Below are 16,425 nucleotides of genomic sequence, written 5' to 3' on the forward strand. Positions count from 1 at the left end.
AAAAACAGGCAATCATTATGTATTTAGGTAAAAGGACCTTTAATTACCTAGCCTGACGTAGTCCGACTCAATTCTAGTCAGAATATGAGTCTGATACTGCTCCATAGAGCTGTGATTATGGGGCGTGTTTTGAACGAACCGGGAAAAAAAATGCCTCTGCACTCAATTGGATAGACCTACAACCAATAAGAGCAACTGAGTGCGTGACGTATGTTAAACGACACATAGTTGTTGTCAACAAAACTCAAAGCGTGCAGTTGCACGCCTAGAATAAGAACATGAGCCTTGATCGCGTTTCTCTATTACTCTTTTAAAATTAATTTGCTGTCGATATCTTCTAGAACAGATCTAATAGCAGAATCTACTCACCTCAACTCTCCGGCGGCAGCCATTGTTGTTGTCACCCAAGCGCGCTTTGGTCACGTGGTTGATTACGTTACTGTTGATCATCTGTCCATCATCGTATAAAGCCCGCCCTGACAATTTGATTGGATCGCCAGAGGGTGGGCGATCATACTCGCGCTACTATGGAGCAATGCCAGACCGAACTTCCCGACCTCAAACCTTGTGGGCGGGACTAAGTTCGGAATGGCACCCAGGCTATTAATTACCCACAATGGTGAAATTCACTCTGCATTTTGACCCATCCCCTTGAGGAGCAGTGCTGTTGACCTGGAGGTTCCTTTGAGTGTGGACCTAACTGCCTGATGAAAGGCAGCTTATCTCCTCCATGTTAACTCAGGCTAAACAGGATTCCAGTTCTCATCTTCAGATTTTTAACCAAAGAAAAAAAAAAATAGGTGGAACATTTATTTCATATCTTCATTACCTCCAGTTTTAGTCATAAAGAGCTGAAACCCTCCAAAAGGTTGGTCTTGGTTCTAGAAATAAAAACGAATAATAATCTGTGCTTCAATTTACATCCACTGAAAATAATAGTGAAAAAGGCTTTAGTATCAATTCTATTTAATAGTTGTTACTCAAAATTAACCTTAAAGCATCTTTAGAACCCGGTTCTAGTAAAAGCACCTATATTAGGACCCCACTCAGGAACTACTCCAACATGTTGCCGAAGTTTTATGAGGCTCCATGTTTGCCCAGCTGACAATGTTGATCCTCAGTTTACTCTCTCAGTTTATTGAACTGCGTCCATCACACACCCATTATAAAAACAATCGGACAAATGAGAACATGTGGTATTAAAATGTCTCTATTTCATGGCAGGGAGTACAAAGACTGTGCAGTTCTCGCCCAGATGCTTCAGGAAAAACTGGATGGATACAAGGCTGATGACCCAACCATGGGAGAGGTATGCTATGGTGACATTTCACAAGTAATGAGTAGAGATAGACCAACGCAAGGGCTGGTTGATCATTTTGGCTAGTATTATTCCAGGATTCAAACCTAGGACCTTCTCGCTGCAAGGGAACAGCGCTGTGAAAAGGACAAACGGGGCATACAACCATTCACACCTAAAGAGAATCTAGAGAAGCCAATTAACCTAACATTCATCTTTTTGGACTGTGGGAGGAACCCGGAGTACCTGGAGAGAACCCACACATGCTCAGGGAGAACATGCAAACTCCATGCAAAAAGACCCCAGACCGGGAATCGAACCCAGAACCTTCTTGCTACCCACTGCCCCACTGAGCAGCCCACCATGGAATCCAATTGCACTTAAAAAGCAAGCGTTAAATGTCTCTAATATTGTTACATAAATCAGGTGCCAATCTTCCATAATGTTCTGAATTACAGTTCAAAATACTGTTTTTTTCCCTTCTTTATATGAACTTTAACGTTTGTCTGTAATGATATCCACAAACAGCATTCTGTAAATAAACAATAAAGTTACAACACTTAGCAAACATTTTTTAAGTGTGCATAAAGGAATGATTATCTTAAATTCCAAGTATTGTGATTTTTTTCACAATGCAAGTGAGCATTTCTTTACAAATACAAGTGATAAAATATAGTTGCTAACCTAGTAAAGTTATCTCTTAAGTTTTGTACGTCTGGCAGCTATTGAATGTAACAGTGATGGGAAATTGGAGATCTTGCTGGTGGAGGAGATAGAAGAAGAACTACTTGGATCCAGGTTGCAGATTTCTTTAAATGAAACATGACCTTTGACCAGAGGCCGGGCTCCTTTCCACATCTCCAGCATGCTGCAGGTGTGACAGCAAACCCAGGTCTCCTTTACTAATGCTTTGACTTCCATGGCACAGCTGGAGCTCCACCCTGCACTAGTCTGACTGCCTTTTTGACCTAATTTCCTCTCACCGTGTCCTAGGCCATCATCTAAAGGGTCCCATGTCCTGGTCAGCCGCTGCTTTGAAGCCAATGACACATCTTCAGCTCCTGTCTAAACTAGAATCATCTCCTACCGACTGTTTACTCCCTTAGAATTGGAACCATTATGGACGGTTTCCTTTTCTATCCAGTTTGACCTCCAGGATTCCCTGCCCTCTTTAGCCACAGTTAGGTCTCCCAGGTCCAGAGCTGCATCACCTACTCCATCATCATACATGCCCTCTCCAAAATCCTTTGCTTTGACTGACTGATTTGGAAAGTAAATAAGGGGGATAGCAGAGAAATGAAAACTGCTGCATGAGCTGGAACCTCTTCATCCTCCTCCATAAGAATGATGAACGAGTTTGAAGGACTAGAAGGACTACGAGGCACCGGTGTTAGAAGTTAACTGCAGCTCAACTAGCTGCTGCTCTCCTCTGTCTCAGAGGGTCCTGCTGACGTCTTAGCTTCACCCTCCACTGAGGCTTCAGTTGATGCTTCAGTCTCTGTTATCAAAGATCTGGCCACTGCCTCTGCCTGGGTCCAGCTTGTTTTTGGTCTGTAAAACTCTTGACATTTTTAGTCAATAATAGTGAATCTAGCTTATGTCTCAACTCAAGTCTTTGGGGGTCCAGCCAATGTCTCGGCAGACGTCAGGTATTCCAGAAGCCCTCTATAGGTCATATCTTAAGAGTTCCTCTCTTGATAGAAGCCCCTTGAGCCCCAGTTGAGTTCACTGCACAAGTCGATTGGTCCTAGCCTCAAAGACTTCCAACCAATGTTGGTCTCAAAGACTTTAATATCAACAATTGTCTTGGAGACACTTATGTCAAAGCTAGCTAGGTAATGCATGCATTTCTATGGGGCAAAACATCAATAAGATAATATAAATGACACAACACCAATTTTGTGAATGTCTTTGTCTAAGTTTCTAATTGATTGATTAATTGATTGACTTTATTGATCTCACAGTGGAGAAATTTCCTTGTTACATCAGCTCAAATAGTCAAAGAAGAAGAATGTGCCAAAGGAAGATAAAGGTGCATTGGATACATACAGTATATACAGTGCATCCACATATGACAGTTTTTGTTGAGAGAGAGAAATAAGAGAAATGTTGCTTCTGTTTTGAAATAAACTGATTAACTATCAACATATTTGCATGAATGTGTTTTGAATACAGACATTAGCTAAAATTTAGTATCTTGGCTAGATCAGAAATAATTCAGAATCTGCATCAGCTATATTTCAGAGCGAGTCACAAAGATCTCCATTCACTATCTAACTCTGATTTAGGATAAAAAAAAATTTTTAATGTTTCTGCTCTGATGCTTCCAGGGTCCAGACAAGTGCCGCACTCAGCTAGTGATCCTGGATCGTGGATTTGATCCTGTCTCCCCTCTCCTGCATGAACTCACACTGCAGGCCATGGCCTATGACCTGCTGGGAATTGAAAATGATGTCTACAGGTATAGATGCTAACTTTAGTATGGTTCAGTATATTATATAGCTCTAATTCACCACACTTGATATTGTTGCAGAATTATTTCAATCAGAATATCCAAACAGACTGGTTAAAATGTTGTTTGTGTGGAGAAACAGCAGATTAGATCGACTAACCTCTGTTTTGTCTATATGATGGGTAATATTCATTTACTATTTACTATCTCAGGTGCTGTGATCTTTAAATGATCCACTGTGTATGAAAAAAGATATACTGATATACATTGAGACTAGAAATGGGCCTTCAGACAGGATGTAGTGCACTGTCTTTGCTAATTGGTCAAAATTCAGTATATTTGAACCCTAACTCTTGCATGCAAAGAACTTCTCTTGAGTTGTACTTTGCTCGGCACAACACATTTGTGCCCTTGCCACTGAAAACAATGGATTTCAGAGCGCAGGGGTGTGCGCACTTGAATGTTTAGATTGAAAGAAGAAGCAATTACTGAAGCTGATCAATAATTCTGGAGCACATAAGCCCACTCTAAACCTGTCCCTGCACGTCCCTCAGATATGAGACCAGTGGTATGGGAGAGACCAGAATGAAGGAGGTGGTTCTGGATGAGGATGATGACCTGTGGCTGACCCTGAGACACAAACACATCGCTGAGGTGTCAACGTGAGTAAGGAGAGGAGTAAGCGTGCTAGTCAGAGAAGACTTTCTGCTGTCTTTTCCCCTAACTCTGTGTGCCCTAAACAGGGCTGTAACCCGCTCTCTGAAGGAATTCTCCGCCAGCAAAAAGATGAACACAGGAGAAAAGGTAGAAGTAATGCTTCTAATTCTGCAAGAGCAGAATATTCCTAACCCATAGAGAGCAGCACTAAAATGGCTTAGGATGAATATTAAATTAAATATGTTTACATGACACAATGTCAACATTTGCATAGTATCATGGAGATAGCATCCTTGGGCTTAATTTATACTTCACCTGCAAAAGAAATTGATTTGTGGTTTAGTTAGTCATAGAATATCATGAACATTAAGGTTGTTTATTTTCTGTAGATGTTGTCTCACTGGGTATCTAACCCATGTTCTTTCAGACGACCATGAAGGAGCTGTCTCAGATGCTGAAGAAGATGCCACAGTATCAGAAGGAGCTCAGCAAGGTAGGCCAAGTCCAAAGTGGGTGAAGCATCTACTGGCTACAATTCCTTTGAAGTGATGGAGACTGTTCATTGTATAGCTGTTCTAATAATGTCAGAACATTACTCAGAACAGAGGACCAAGTATTCGGGGATGGACAGACAGTGGCATAATTCAAAAGTGATCATTTAAAAACGGATGATCTGAGTAGCAGGGGCTAGGGCTTCTATTATGGGAAAGCTCTGGTTAAAGTTCAGCCCATGTCCTGAGAACAAGGTAGGATCCAGCCAGTGGGCTGCCAACAACATGCTGCGGGTGCCACCCAGAGTTTCCCAGATGCTGCAGTTCAGAGAACGGAGAACAAGCAGGAATCCGAAGCCGGGTCAGGCAAACAGATCAAAACAGGAACTGGCAGGCTAAGAGGGCTAGGAATCCAAAGCACTCGTACTCGTCGTCGTCTCCCGCTTTATCCGGAACCGGGTCGCGGGGGCAGTAGACTAAGCAGAGACTCCCAGACTTCCCTCCCGCGCTGACACCTCCCCCAGCTCTGTTGGGGGAAGCCCTAGGCGCTCCCAGGCCAGCCGAGAGACATAGTCTCTCCAGTGTGTCCTGGGTCATCCCCTGGGCCTCCTCCCGGTGGGATGTGCCTGGAACATCTCCGAGGGAGGCGTCCAGGGGGCATCCGAAGAAGATGTCCGGAATCCAAAGCAAGTTCAGGCAAACTGTTCAGATGGGAACAGGCAGGCTCAGTGGTTGAGAGGCAGAACAGGTCAGGATCAGTAAATCAGAAACACTAAGGAATGCTAAAAACCCTTGAGAGAAAGAGATATTCTCGCCCTGATAACTGGATGCAAGCACCTTAAACAGAGGCAGGAGCAGGTGGATCAAATAAGCAGTGATTTAAAACCGGGCAGAGTTAGACAGGTGAATGCAATGAACAACCAAGCCAGTCATAAGTGCCAAGATCATGACATCTAACAAACAATCCATGAAAAAAGGTTTAACCTTGAGCTGCTGCTACTGAGGAAAAATAGTCTGATCATGTAGCTTTATGCGATTACCTGGTAGTGGCTATTAGCACTAAAATTGCTAACAGAGTTTTTTCCTTTCTGGCTTCAGTACTCCACTCATCTCCACCTTGCAGAGGACTGCATGAACCGTTACCAGGGCACCGTGGACAAACTCTGCCGTGTAGAGCAGGTATAACACACTCGCTCACACATAAACCAGAGGCCAGGCTTAGGGGCCCATTCTTTGAGCTCTAGTTTTAACTGCATCTTTCAGGGTCACCGTAGAGGACATACTTTAGTACCTGTGGTTTGGGGAAACAAAAGTTCAGTGATGCAATTCCACACTGGGGAAGTGGAACTTTATGTTTCCTTTAAACCCTGTTGTTATTCACTTGTTTGCAGGATTTGGCGATGGGGACTGATGCAGAGGGTGAGAAGATCAAGGATCCCATGAGACTCATCGTTCCCATCCTACTGGATGCCAACGTCAGTGTGTCTGATAAGATCCGCATCATCCTGCTCTACATCTTCATGAAGAATGGTCAGACTCCAATGTCTGCTCATGAGTTTGGAAATAATGTTTCTCACTGATCTCTAATATTCTATCTGTAGTTTAGTTTAAGACTCTTTCTGTGTTTTGGTCCAAAACTGAACATATTTTCCTTTTGTCCTTTTTGTTATTTATTTTACTTGTTTGATTTTAATTTCAAATTTCATTATTTCAATGTGTGTATGGATGCTTTTATACACATTCTGAATCTGTGTGGCAGGTGTGACAGAGGAGAACCTGTGCAAGCTCCTTCAACACGCTAATATCCCACCTGAGGACAGTGACATCATTTCCAACATGGCCCACTTGGGCATTCCTATTGTTACTGAGGTGAGCTGACCTGGATGGGGGGAGAGGAATAAAATTAGATACAAAGATTATATCATTCAGGTTATTAGGATACCATCAATTCACAACAAATGTTCTCTTTACTGAAGGACATCTAGTTTAAACTGAGAAATATATGGTCAGTTTAGTCCAATACATAGAGAGTTTAAATTAAATATTCTCGTTTCTTCCTTCCTAATAAACAATGCAGTCATGCTCAGCTTGTTATTCAACAGTTCTCCAGCTAATGCCCAAAATCGACCCTCGAGGGTTGCTGTCCTGCAGGTTTTTGAGGTTTCCCTGCTTTAGCACAAGCAATTCTGATTGTTGCAATTCAGCAAAAGCATGTTAAACAGCCATCCATCCATTTTCCATCATGCTTTATCCCTGCTGGGGTAACAAGTGTTGCTGGTCTCCAGCTGTCTATCGGCAACAGGTTGCCAGTCCATTGCAGGGCAATACAGAGACCAACGAAAATTCACACACACTCACACCTAAGGAGAATTTAGACAAGCCAATTAACCTATCAGTCATGTTTTTGGACTGCGGGAGGAAGCCAGAGTACCCAGAGAGAACTCACAGATACTAAGGGAGAACATGCAGAAAGACCCCTGTCCGGGAATCAAACCCAGAACCTTCTTGCTACAAGGCAGCAGTGCTACCCAATGCACCACTGATGACTTTCATGTAGTGTTTTAGTTTCTTTAGCATTTACAGTATTATGGATAAATATAGATTAGTATTATCAGCATAGCAGTGTAATTTAATCCCATGCTGTCTGACAATGATACCAACTGGGAGCATATATATTGTAAATGGGATTAGCTCTAGCACTGATCCCTCTGACATTTCACAGTTAAAGTTGGACCTTTTGGAGGGTTGATCATTAACATGACCAAACTTTGATTTTAGAGCAGATGCAAAGCCTTAACTTCCTATGTTAGATAACATAGGAAGTTAACATACTGTTCACTGGAGGTGTGATAGTAACCTGATAAAAACCTGGTCTATTGTCATTTGTCTGTAACATAAGCCACTCCATCCTCAAGTGAGTTTTATGGGTTTAATCTATTATGATTCTATGAAATCTTCAAGATCAAAACTGGGCCATTTAGGTCCATCACCGTACAGAGCTTTCCTGAAACACAGGAATCTTGTTATGCAGCTAACCCACAGCCACTACCTATGCTCCCATCATTTCAATACTTCTGCTGCTGCGTTTGTTGCAGGGAACCACGAAAAAGGCCAAGAAACCAGACCGTAAAGAACGGGTCAGTGAGCAGACCTACCAGCTTTCCAGATGGACCCCACTCATCAAGGATCTCATTGAGGTGCTGCTCACATGGTGTAAATGTAATAATGGTAATAGTAACTCAGTATTGAAAATATACAGACTGAGATTTGTTGTGTTTCTACAGGATGCAATCGAGGATAAACTTGACCCTAAACAGTATCCATACATCTCCCAGCGACAGGTTTCTGCCAAAGCCAGTGCCCCATCAAGGTGCACCGTCATATATTACAAACATCACATGATAGAATGTTTGATATTGTTTCTGTAGGAAGAAGTTAGATGTTTTTAACTGCTCACTGTTGTGCTAATATGTCTTTTATGTGGAAATATGTTTTTGTTCTCATCATGCAGTGCTCGCTATGGCAACTGGCACAAGAACCGAGGCCCCACAGAGATAAAGACCGGCCCCAGGATCATAGTCTTCATTATGGGAGGCATGACATACAGTGAGATGCGCTGTGTGTATGAGGTCACACAGGCCAATGGAAAATGGGAGGCTCTGATTGGTATGTTTCCTGAAGCCGTGTGAATGCAGACCAGCAATGTTTTGGGTCTGGATTAAAGAAATAACCTGATGTCTGTCAGAAAATCTGGCTTTCCATTTATAACTTTATTTTTATTTATTAGTTTTTTATTTATCCCCATTAGTCTCAACGAGAGAAGAGACTTCTCTTCCTGGGGTCTTCATAATCTTACATACAACAAACTTAAAGTAGAAACATTATTAAAAAAGACAATTAAAACAAACAAGATAAAAACAAAAACATACAATATGTTGTCCCTAGTTAAAAAAACAGAATTTCCTTTCTAATTATAGATTTCTTAAGATTTAATTTAAAAGAGACAGGATTTTTACCCCATTTACACTACCCTTGAAAAACCGTGCCGAGACCGGTCCGATCTCATTAACTGAGATAATCTATCTTGTGTAAATGGAAAGCAAACTGAACTGAACCGAGCTAGACACAACCGGACCGAGCTAACTGCAGACCAGTTCCAGAGGTGGGCTCGGCTCGGTTTTTCCCTGGCTCGGTTCTCTGATAACAAGAGCGCATGAGCAGAACGCATCATCTCCGTCTGGCTGCACATCCCGATTCACACTCCATTCCAGTAGTTGGCGGTAATGACCCTCCGGAAGTTGATTGCCAACCAACACAAAACAGAAGAAGAACAACTATAAACAACAATCGAAAACTTCTCCACGCAACATTTTAAATTATGGCTTCAAAAGAGCGTGGTGCGACCTGGGATGACGCCGAGACTGACTTTTGGTGCATTACCGCCAACAACTGCTTTATTTCCCCCTTCAGTACTGGCAGTAATACCGCAGATCGTCACTAGGAGGCGAGGAGTCGAGGAACCGAGATAGCGTGATGTGTAAACGGTCGTCAGAACTGATCCGAGCTCGGACCGGTCTCGGCATGGATCGGTTTCTCGAGGGTAGTGTAAATGGGGTATTAGTATAAATCTCATATTCTGTGGCAACTTTCCATATTTATGAGTTTGAAACATGTTAGAAACACAAAATACTTCCGTATCTGGTTTCTTTAGTTTTTTACTTTACAAAATGAAGCTCTGTGATTGGAGGCCCCCTGGACTTAGACTGCAGGGGGTGGGAAACAAAATGACCCTAACTAAATTAACATCTCTGTTGGGTAATGTTTCCCACCACATGCATGAAGCTGGTGCTGAACTGGAGAGCTCCTTCAATGGCAGACTACTGCACCCTAAATGCACCAGAGAGCGTTATCACAGATCCTTCCTCCCAGCAGCTGGAAGACTTTATAACCATCACTGTTCCCAACAACCTTAATAAGTTGTTACATTCAGGCTGATTTTGCACAGTTTCTACCTTAGTCAGTTAAATAACATGCTGCTGTCATTTTGCACATCTCTGATGTTGCTGCTATTTTTAAATATCCATAACTGTAAAATTGTCCATAGCTGTATGTTGGTTATTTATTCTCCAGGTGCACAGAATTTATATATATTTTTTTAAACTTTACAGTACACTATTTCATTTAGTTTTTAACTCTTCACTATTATGTTATTCTTATACACGTTTCTAAGGTCCACACCTGTGTGACAATTTTTTCTATAATATTTTTTGCTACTGTAAACACCAGAATTTCCCCATTGTGGGACAATTAAGGGATTTTCTATTCCTCTATTCTATTCTAGTCATTATCGTTGTACATGCGAAGGGTCTAACCTTAACTGTCCGCTGATATTTATCTATTACTGTGTTTATAAGGCACACAAGGACAGTGTGACTGATGATCTCACTCTATGAGGACCTGAACGTTATTGGGAATCTATTCATGAAAGAGAAAATGTTTGAATGTAATCATTTCCTCTGGTAACCTGACCCATCTTCTCCACAGACTTACCTGTTAGTCTGCCACAGTGTTTTATTAATTTTAGTTGAACTCAACTAACCCTGATTGTTGCATCATACTTTAGTCAGGAACAGTCTCAGCTCTGCCTCACCTAACAAAGGAGTCCATCTTTACTGAGCTTTTTAGGACTTTCTCCTCCTCTAGGCTCCACCCACATCCTCACGCCCCCCAATTACCTAAAGGATCTGCAGCACCCAGACTTCTTGGATCCCAGCTCCCTACCAGAGGGTTCAGAGGAAACGCCTGCAGAATAAAACGTTGCTCTGAAGTAAATATATAGATGTTGTGTTCCCTGGTAGTTGCTGTCTGGTGGACATGTTCCCTGTTCCCCCACTTCCTGTTGTGCTGTTGTTGACACCAGGACTGACCAAAACCCTGTCACACCCCAGGCTCCATAATTACTGCTTATTTGAACCCTATAAATAATATTAAGAACTCTGTGTTCATCCAGTTAAAGGTAACTCCCCCTAACAGGAACTTGATTTGATTGTATTTGACTATAGAACGGATCACCCTAAAATAAAGTGTTGGTTGGGTCTTTCAGCACACAGATAAGCCAACAAGTTGCAGCAGAGCTACAGAAAAATGCTTTTGTTTGGAATGGGGTCTCTGAAAGGCTCCAGAACTCTTACCAGAGATTAAGGGCCAATCCCAATGTTCCCCCTAATAACAAGCACTTCGCCCTAATTCAACACTGTCAGGGTTTGGTTGAGGTGTGAGGACCCAAATGCAGAGACAGAGAGGCTGAGTTGATTTCTTGCACTTAAATTGAAAAAAAAAAACACTAGTAACGGAAGCAGCAATCCAAATATCCAACTAAAAATGTTAACAAGCAAAAAACCATCGAGACAGGAAAATGAGTACAAAGAGCCAGGGAGAGACGAGGTGAGAAGACAACAGCAACGAGGTACCAGCGACGACAAGGAAACAGCAAAGAGTGACAGCAGTGGGAGAGTATATATGGCTGACTGAACAAAGGCAGGGCTAACGAGCTGATAAGGAGCAGGTGTGAGTGGAAATAATAAGGAAGCCAAGGGAAAAGGAACAAACACAAGAGGGCAACAGAGGACAAAAAAGAAAAACCTGAGAACTAAAATATATCTACAAACACAAAGTAGGAAATAAACCAATATAACACACGGATCCAAGTTAAATAGAAAGTAAGACCGTGACAAACACTTTGTGTCTGTCTCTGTCCTCTGCAGTGAGAAAAAACACAAATGTCAACTCTGTAAAATGGAGACATGCTAAAGAAGATGCCAGATCAGTTTATGCAGGTCATCATAATGTTGCTGATCAGTTAGCTAGAGACAGATTTGTTAGTGAGGTTCTCATTTTCTAAAGTTACTAAACAATCAGAATGACCTATAAACATCCTGAGGAGGGTAGCTCCACACAATCAAACAAGGATTTGACTGTTACAGTAACAGCCATTCAAAATGGCCCTTCCCAGTCAAACGCCAGCGGAAAAGCAGCCCACTTCCCTGCAACTCCCAGAAAAATCCCCTCCAACTTCCAGCTACTGGCCTTCTCCTGGGCGTGCATCATTTTTTACTCTGACTCCACCCTTTCACTGAATTACAAGGTCTGACCAGGAGATGGCGCTTGTCTTTAGATGTTAATGTCCACAAATCATGACAGAATATTTTAGTACAAAGATTTGTAGGGGACCAGCCAAAGACCAGCCAAGGGCCCATCAATGAAAGTGGGGAAATTTGGAATGGTTACTACTGTAGCCTGTCAAGCTAGAATAAAGCTCAGCCTAACTCTTTAGTAACTCAGCGTTAGCATCTTACTGCTAACAATTTGTCAGCAAACAGGAAACCCTTTGTTTGTCTCGGTGTTCGTCTCATATCCCTTCATGTGTTTCATATCCCTGATTTCTTGTTCTGACCCTACTTAGGCATCTAAAACTGTTTGGTTCTTGTTCATGTTTGTGAGTTCCGGTTACCAATTTACACACTCATATTTCCAGATAGATCAAGGGTTGCCAAATGTCCCTCAAAAAAGAACTGTCTCATATTTCATTTAAATATTTACAGAATCAATTTACACAATCAATTAATTTTGTCTGTAGGGTGGAGGATAACGTCTGGCCTGGAAGTGTCCCTTATTTCATTGTCACAGATTTGGCAACCCTAGATGGATCTATTATGTTTTTGTCTTGTTTCTGGTGTAATTGATCATCATTTAATGAAGTGTAACAAAGCTATTTCTGACCTTGGATCCATGCTGAACCTGTAGCAGATCTTTGCCAGCATGTATTACTATTATGTGATAATAAGTTTCCAGTGGACACCAAAACTCATACTGTATAATCTGATCAATCTTATAATAATCAAGGTAATTATTACCTGTAAAGGTGGGAATAGTTTTCCATATTTAAAGCCATCTTGAGGGGTATGGGTACAGAAACAAAACCTCACTTGTGCTTTCTGACCCTTTGTTGTAAAATTGAGACAACAGTGGTGACCAAAAACACAGAGTTTCACTTTTGGAGATCAACTTACCTGGTCTTGTTTTGATGGCCCCTTGGTAGTTCCTGCAGTTAGCCATTGTTAGTCTTTGACACACAATCAGCATTATTTGTTCAGCTCCTCCTGGTTTTTCTGGCTCTGTTCCTTCGCTGTTGGCATTACTGAGCAGAAGGCAGCTGAAACTCAGCTTCTGTCCCTGGATCAGGTTTGGTAGACTCTTACCTTGGCACATCTGGACCGTACTGTAGTGTCTTCAATTGTACTGAGGTCATAATACAGATCTTTGATCTTCACAGTTATCAATTGGTCAAATTCTTCAGATTATAATGAGCCTCCAATTGTTTTTCACCAGCAATCAGGCTGAAGAACAGAAATGTTATCAATAACCTCGCAGATGTGTTCCAGTGCCATTAGTACCTACATATACACCATCAGTTGTTTGATTTGAGGTAATATTAGTGACAGATTGATGCCACAGATGAGTTTGGCAGATCATTCATGGTCCTACAGGGTTTAATTCAGCAGGAGATGTTTAGGATTTTATTATTAGTTCTGATGGACATGCAGAGGGACAGAGAAGTGGAAATTGGTCAGATCTATAAAGCAAACAGAACTTGAAGAAGCTGATTCTCTGGGTCTGGATTCTGCTCAAAGCTTTAGCTTTATCCTCCTAATATCCAGCTTTTCTTTGGTTGAACATGTTGTGATGTCATCAGATGTTAGTCTTTAGACGGTCTTCTCTTCAGACCTCAGATTGCTCCGTCAGTTTTTTTCTCTCCAATCTCAGCTGTAACGTGGTTCATACATAAAGCACCTGAAGGATGAGTGTTTTACTGATTCTGGAACAATTTCCACATGTTGAAAACTAACCGCTGCTTCTCCTGTGTTCCTCAGGATCAACAGAGATCCTCACCCCTTCTCGCCTTCTTAAAACCCTGAAGGACGTGGAGAAAGAAGAGCGACCTGGTTAACATTTTCCTTCATCAGCCCCGGTGGTACCCCCTCCCCTGGCCTAAACGTAGCACTTCCTGTTGTAAACTGTTGAGCCTCTGTCTCCTGAAGCTGTAAGTGAAATGATGAGTTTGTTGAATATGTTTGTTCTGTTGAAGCTAACAGGGCAATACCAAGGAAGTAATATGTCCTTTTTTTCAGAGATTCATGATGTAACATAATGCTAGTCAGATTTCATCAGATTTCCAGTTCACTGATCTATTTGACCACAGAAATGCCAACATAAAGCCCCTCTGTTACTGATGGTATAGGTTTAGCGCCACCTTTTGGCTTGTCTTGTGTATTGTGTCCATAGTCTGCTGTGTTTTCTTCATGCTGTGAAGCTGTTAGTTGTTAGATCCTAACGCTACTGTTTGGTTTTTATTAGTGTTGCACCGATACCAGTTTCAAACAGGGCCCCGATACTGCACTACAATGATGGTATCTGTATCGGTGAGTGACGACAAATAGGGCACCGATACCATTTTGAGAGCCGAAAGTTTATTTAACTATTGTCACCATTCCAGGTACTGTAGGCAATAAAAGGTTCTACTGGATTCACTTTGTATTAATCTTTTTCCTGCTTCACAAAGGTAGGCAGCAGCTTGACAAAGCCATGATGGCAATTACTTTAAATCCAAGTAGTATGCAGTTCTTCATATACACACACATCAATTTCAAACAGATGGTATTGTAATGACATCGGTATCGGTTGATACTGCACAGCCAGGTATCGGGTATCGTATCGGGGCCAAAAAATGGCATCGGTGCAACACTAGTTTTTATTGTTAAAACCTTGTTTGGTTCTGAACATAAGGAAATGTTACTGTTATCATTTCGTCTTCTGCATTTATGAACATTTAATGAGCTAATAAAATGACTTCTATTACAAACCAGTCTGCCGTTTGTCTACTACTTACTGCCTTCAGAAATGAGGTTTCTTTATTTATCACTTCAGCTTCCTGCAGAGCAACAGTAAATCTAGTATCTACAGGCAGAAAGGCCCCAGTTAAAGGAATAGTACACCCAAAACATGATTAGCCTTCATTTTCTACTCACCCCCATGCTGAACAACACTCTGGAGTACTTTTTTGATATCTCAAATGCATCTGGAGATCTGGGAGGCTTCTTGCTGTCTGCTGACATTCAAATAATGGAGGTCTGTGGCGCCCGAGGCAGAAAGTCCATAAAAGTCCACAAAAACGTGTCAATATTCCTCCATACTGCTCGTCCAATGTATTCCAAGTGTCCTGAGTGGGTAGCGTCCATAATTTACTCGAAACGAAGTCATTTGGAATGTTTTTAGAGCATAAACAGTAGTGTATAGGATTTCCTAAAAGCGCGTTCACGAGCCTACGGAAACCGCGGCAGACCAAACCAGACGAAAGTGCGCATTCAGCGTCTGCTCTGCCGATAATGCAAGCGTAGAAGAAGAAATGTGCTGTTTACCTGTGCAAAGAAAGAAACAACGAAAGAAAAATGTCTGAGGACTTCAGTGTTGAGGAAGAGCATGAGTTCTTTGCCGAGCTGAATGCGCACTTTCATCTGGTTTGGTCTGCCGCGGTTTCCGTAGACTCGTGAACGTGCTTTTAGGAAACCCTATACACTACTGTTTATGCTCTAAAAACATTCTAAATGACTTCGTTTCGAGTAAATTATGGACGCTACCCACTCAGGACACTTGGAATAGATTGGACAAGCAGTATGGAGGAATATTGACACGTTTTTTGTGGACTTTTATGGATCTTTCTGCCTCGGGCACCATAGACCTCCATTATTTGAATGTCAGCAGACAGCAAGAAGCCTCCCAGATCTCCAGATGCATTTGAGATATCAAGAAAGTACTCCAGAGTGTTGTTCAGCATGGGGGTGAGTAGAAAATGAAGGCTAATCATGTTTTGGGTATACTATTCCTTTAAGGGAGCAGATCTAACCTCAATAAGTACGAAGACAAAAAGTGTTTAATTGTTTTTCTTTCTCAAAATGGCTAAAGTGAAAAGTATGAAGACTTGACCTTTAAATCTTTTAGAAAATAAAATGAAACTCTAATTTTAGCACAGGACCAATCAATGATAGTTTCTGTGTCTGCTCATATTATCATGAAAACTGTATTAGTATCTTGTCTTCATTACATGGGCCACGATAGGTGTGTGTTGAACCCCCTGTGCAAAGCATCGTGCTACGTTCAGACCGCACGCAGAGGAAGCAGCAAAAACGTGCGTGCTGCTTCGCTGTTGATACTTGTAAAAGTTTAGTTCTGATGCGCGACTGAAGCAGACTGACTGACCTTGCAGCTCTAGTTGAGTGGTCGAAACGTGGGTCTGATGTGCGTTGGGCGAAGCTACTGTAGCTTTCTTTGCCTGTAACAATTGCAGCTATATTTGCTGTGATCAGTGTTTAAAAAGTAGTTTTAATATGTTTTTAAGTGAGAAAGTCCGCCTGAAAACATCATCTGTGCAGTTCATCCAGATTATGATCCTGCCGTCAAATATTATTTTGCTC

At 41.8% G+C, this 16,425-nt stretch overlaps 1 protein-coding gene across 2 annotated transcripts in view; it reads left to right on the top strand.

The window, feature by feature from the left end:
• The window catches only part of stxbp1b (syntaxin binding protein 1b), a 29,460-nt gene extending 15,115 nt beyond the window's left edge, over positions 1–14,345 (top strand). Inside the window, exons 8-20 of one of the 2 annotated variants that reach the window (XM_038294096.1) lie at positions 1,225–1,309; positions 3,628–3,758; positions 4,304–4,411; positions 4,493–4,553; positions 4,834–4,899; positions 5,996–6,076; positions 6,289–6,427; positions 6,657–6,766; positions 7,993–8,094; positions 8,182–8,267; positions 8,409–8,563; positions 10,601–10,724; positions 13,828–13,882. In XM_038294096.1, the coding sequence (XP_038150024.1) occupies positions 1,225–1,309; positions 3,628–3,758; positions 4,304–4,411; positions 4,493–4,553; positions 4,834–4,899; positions 5,996–6,076; positions 6,289–6,427; positions 6,657–6,766; positions 7,993–8,094; positions 8,182–8,267; positions 8,409–8,563; positions 10,601–10,710 (1,234 nt within the window). In that variant the 3' untranslated portion in view covers positions 10,711–10,724; positions 13,828–13,882. Of the gene's footprint in view, positions 1–1,224; positions 1,310–3,627; positions 3,759–4,303; positions 4,412–4,492; positions 4,554–4,833; positions 4,900–5,995; positions 6,077–6,288; positions 6,428–6,656; positions 6,767–7,992; positions 8,095–8,181; positions 8,268–8,408; positions 8,564–10,600; positions 10,725–13,827 lie in introns of both variants that reach the window. The other variant, XM_038294097.1, reaches the window with a different exon arrangement.
• The last annotated feature ends 2,080 nt before the right edge of the window (positions 14,346–16,425 follow it).

This window comes from Cyprinodon tularosa, unplaced genomic scaffold (assembly GCF_016077235.1).
Source record: "Cyprinodon tularosa strain WSP-4 unplaced genomic scaffold, ASM1607723v1 ctg334, whole genome shotgun sequence".
In the NCBI taxonomy this organism is placed as follows: Eukaryota; Metazoa; Chordata; class Actinopteri; order Cyprinodontiformes; family Cyprinodontidae; genus Cyprinodon; species Cyprinodon tularosa.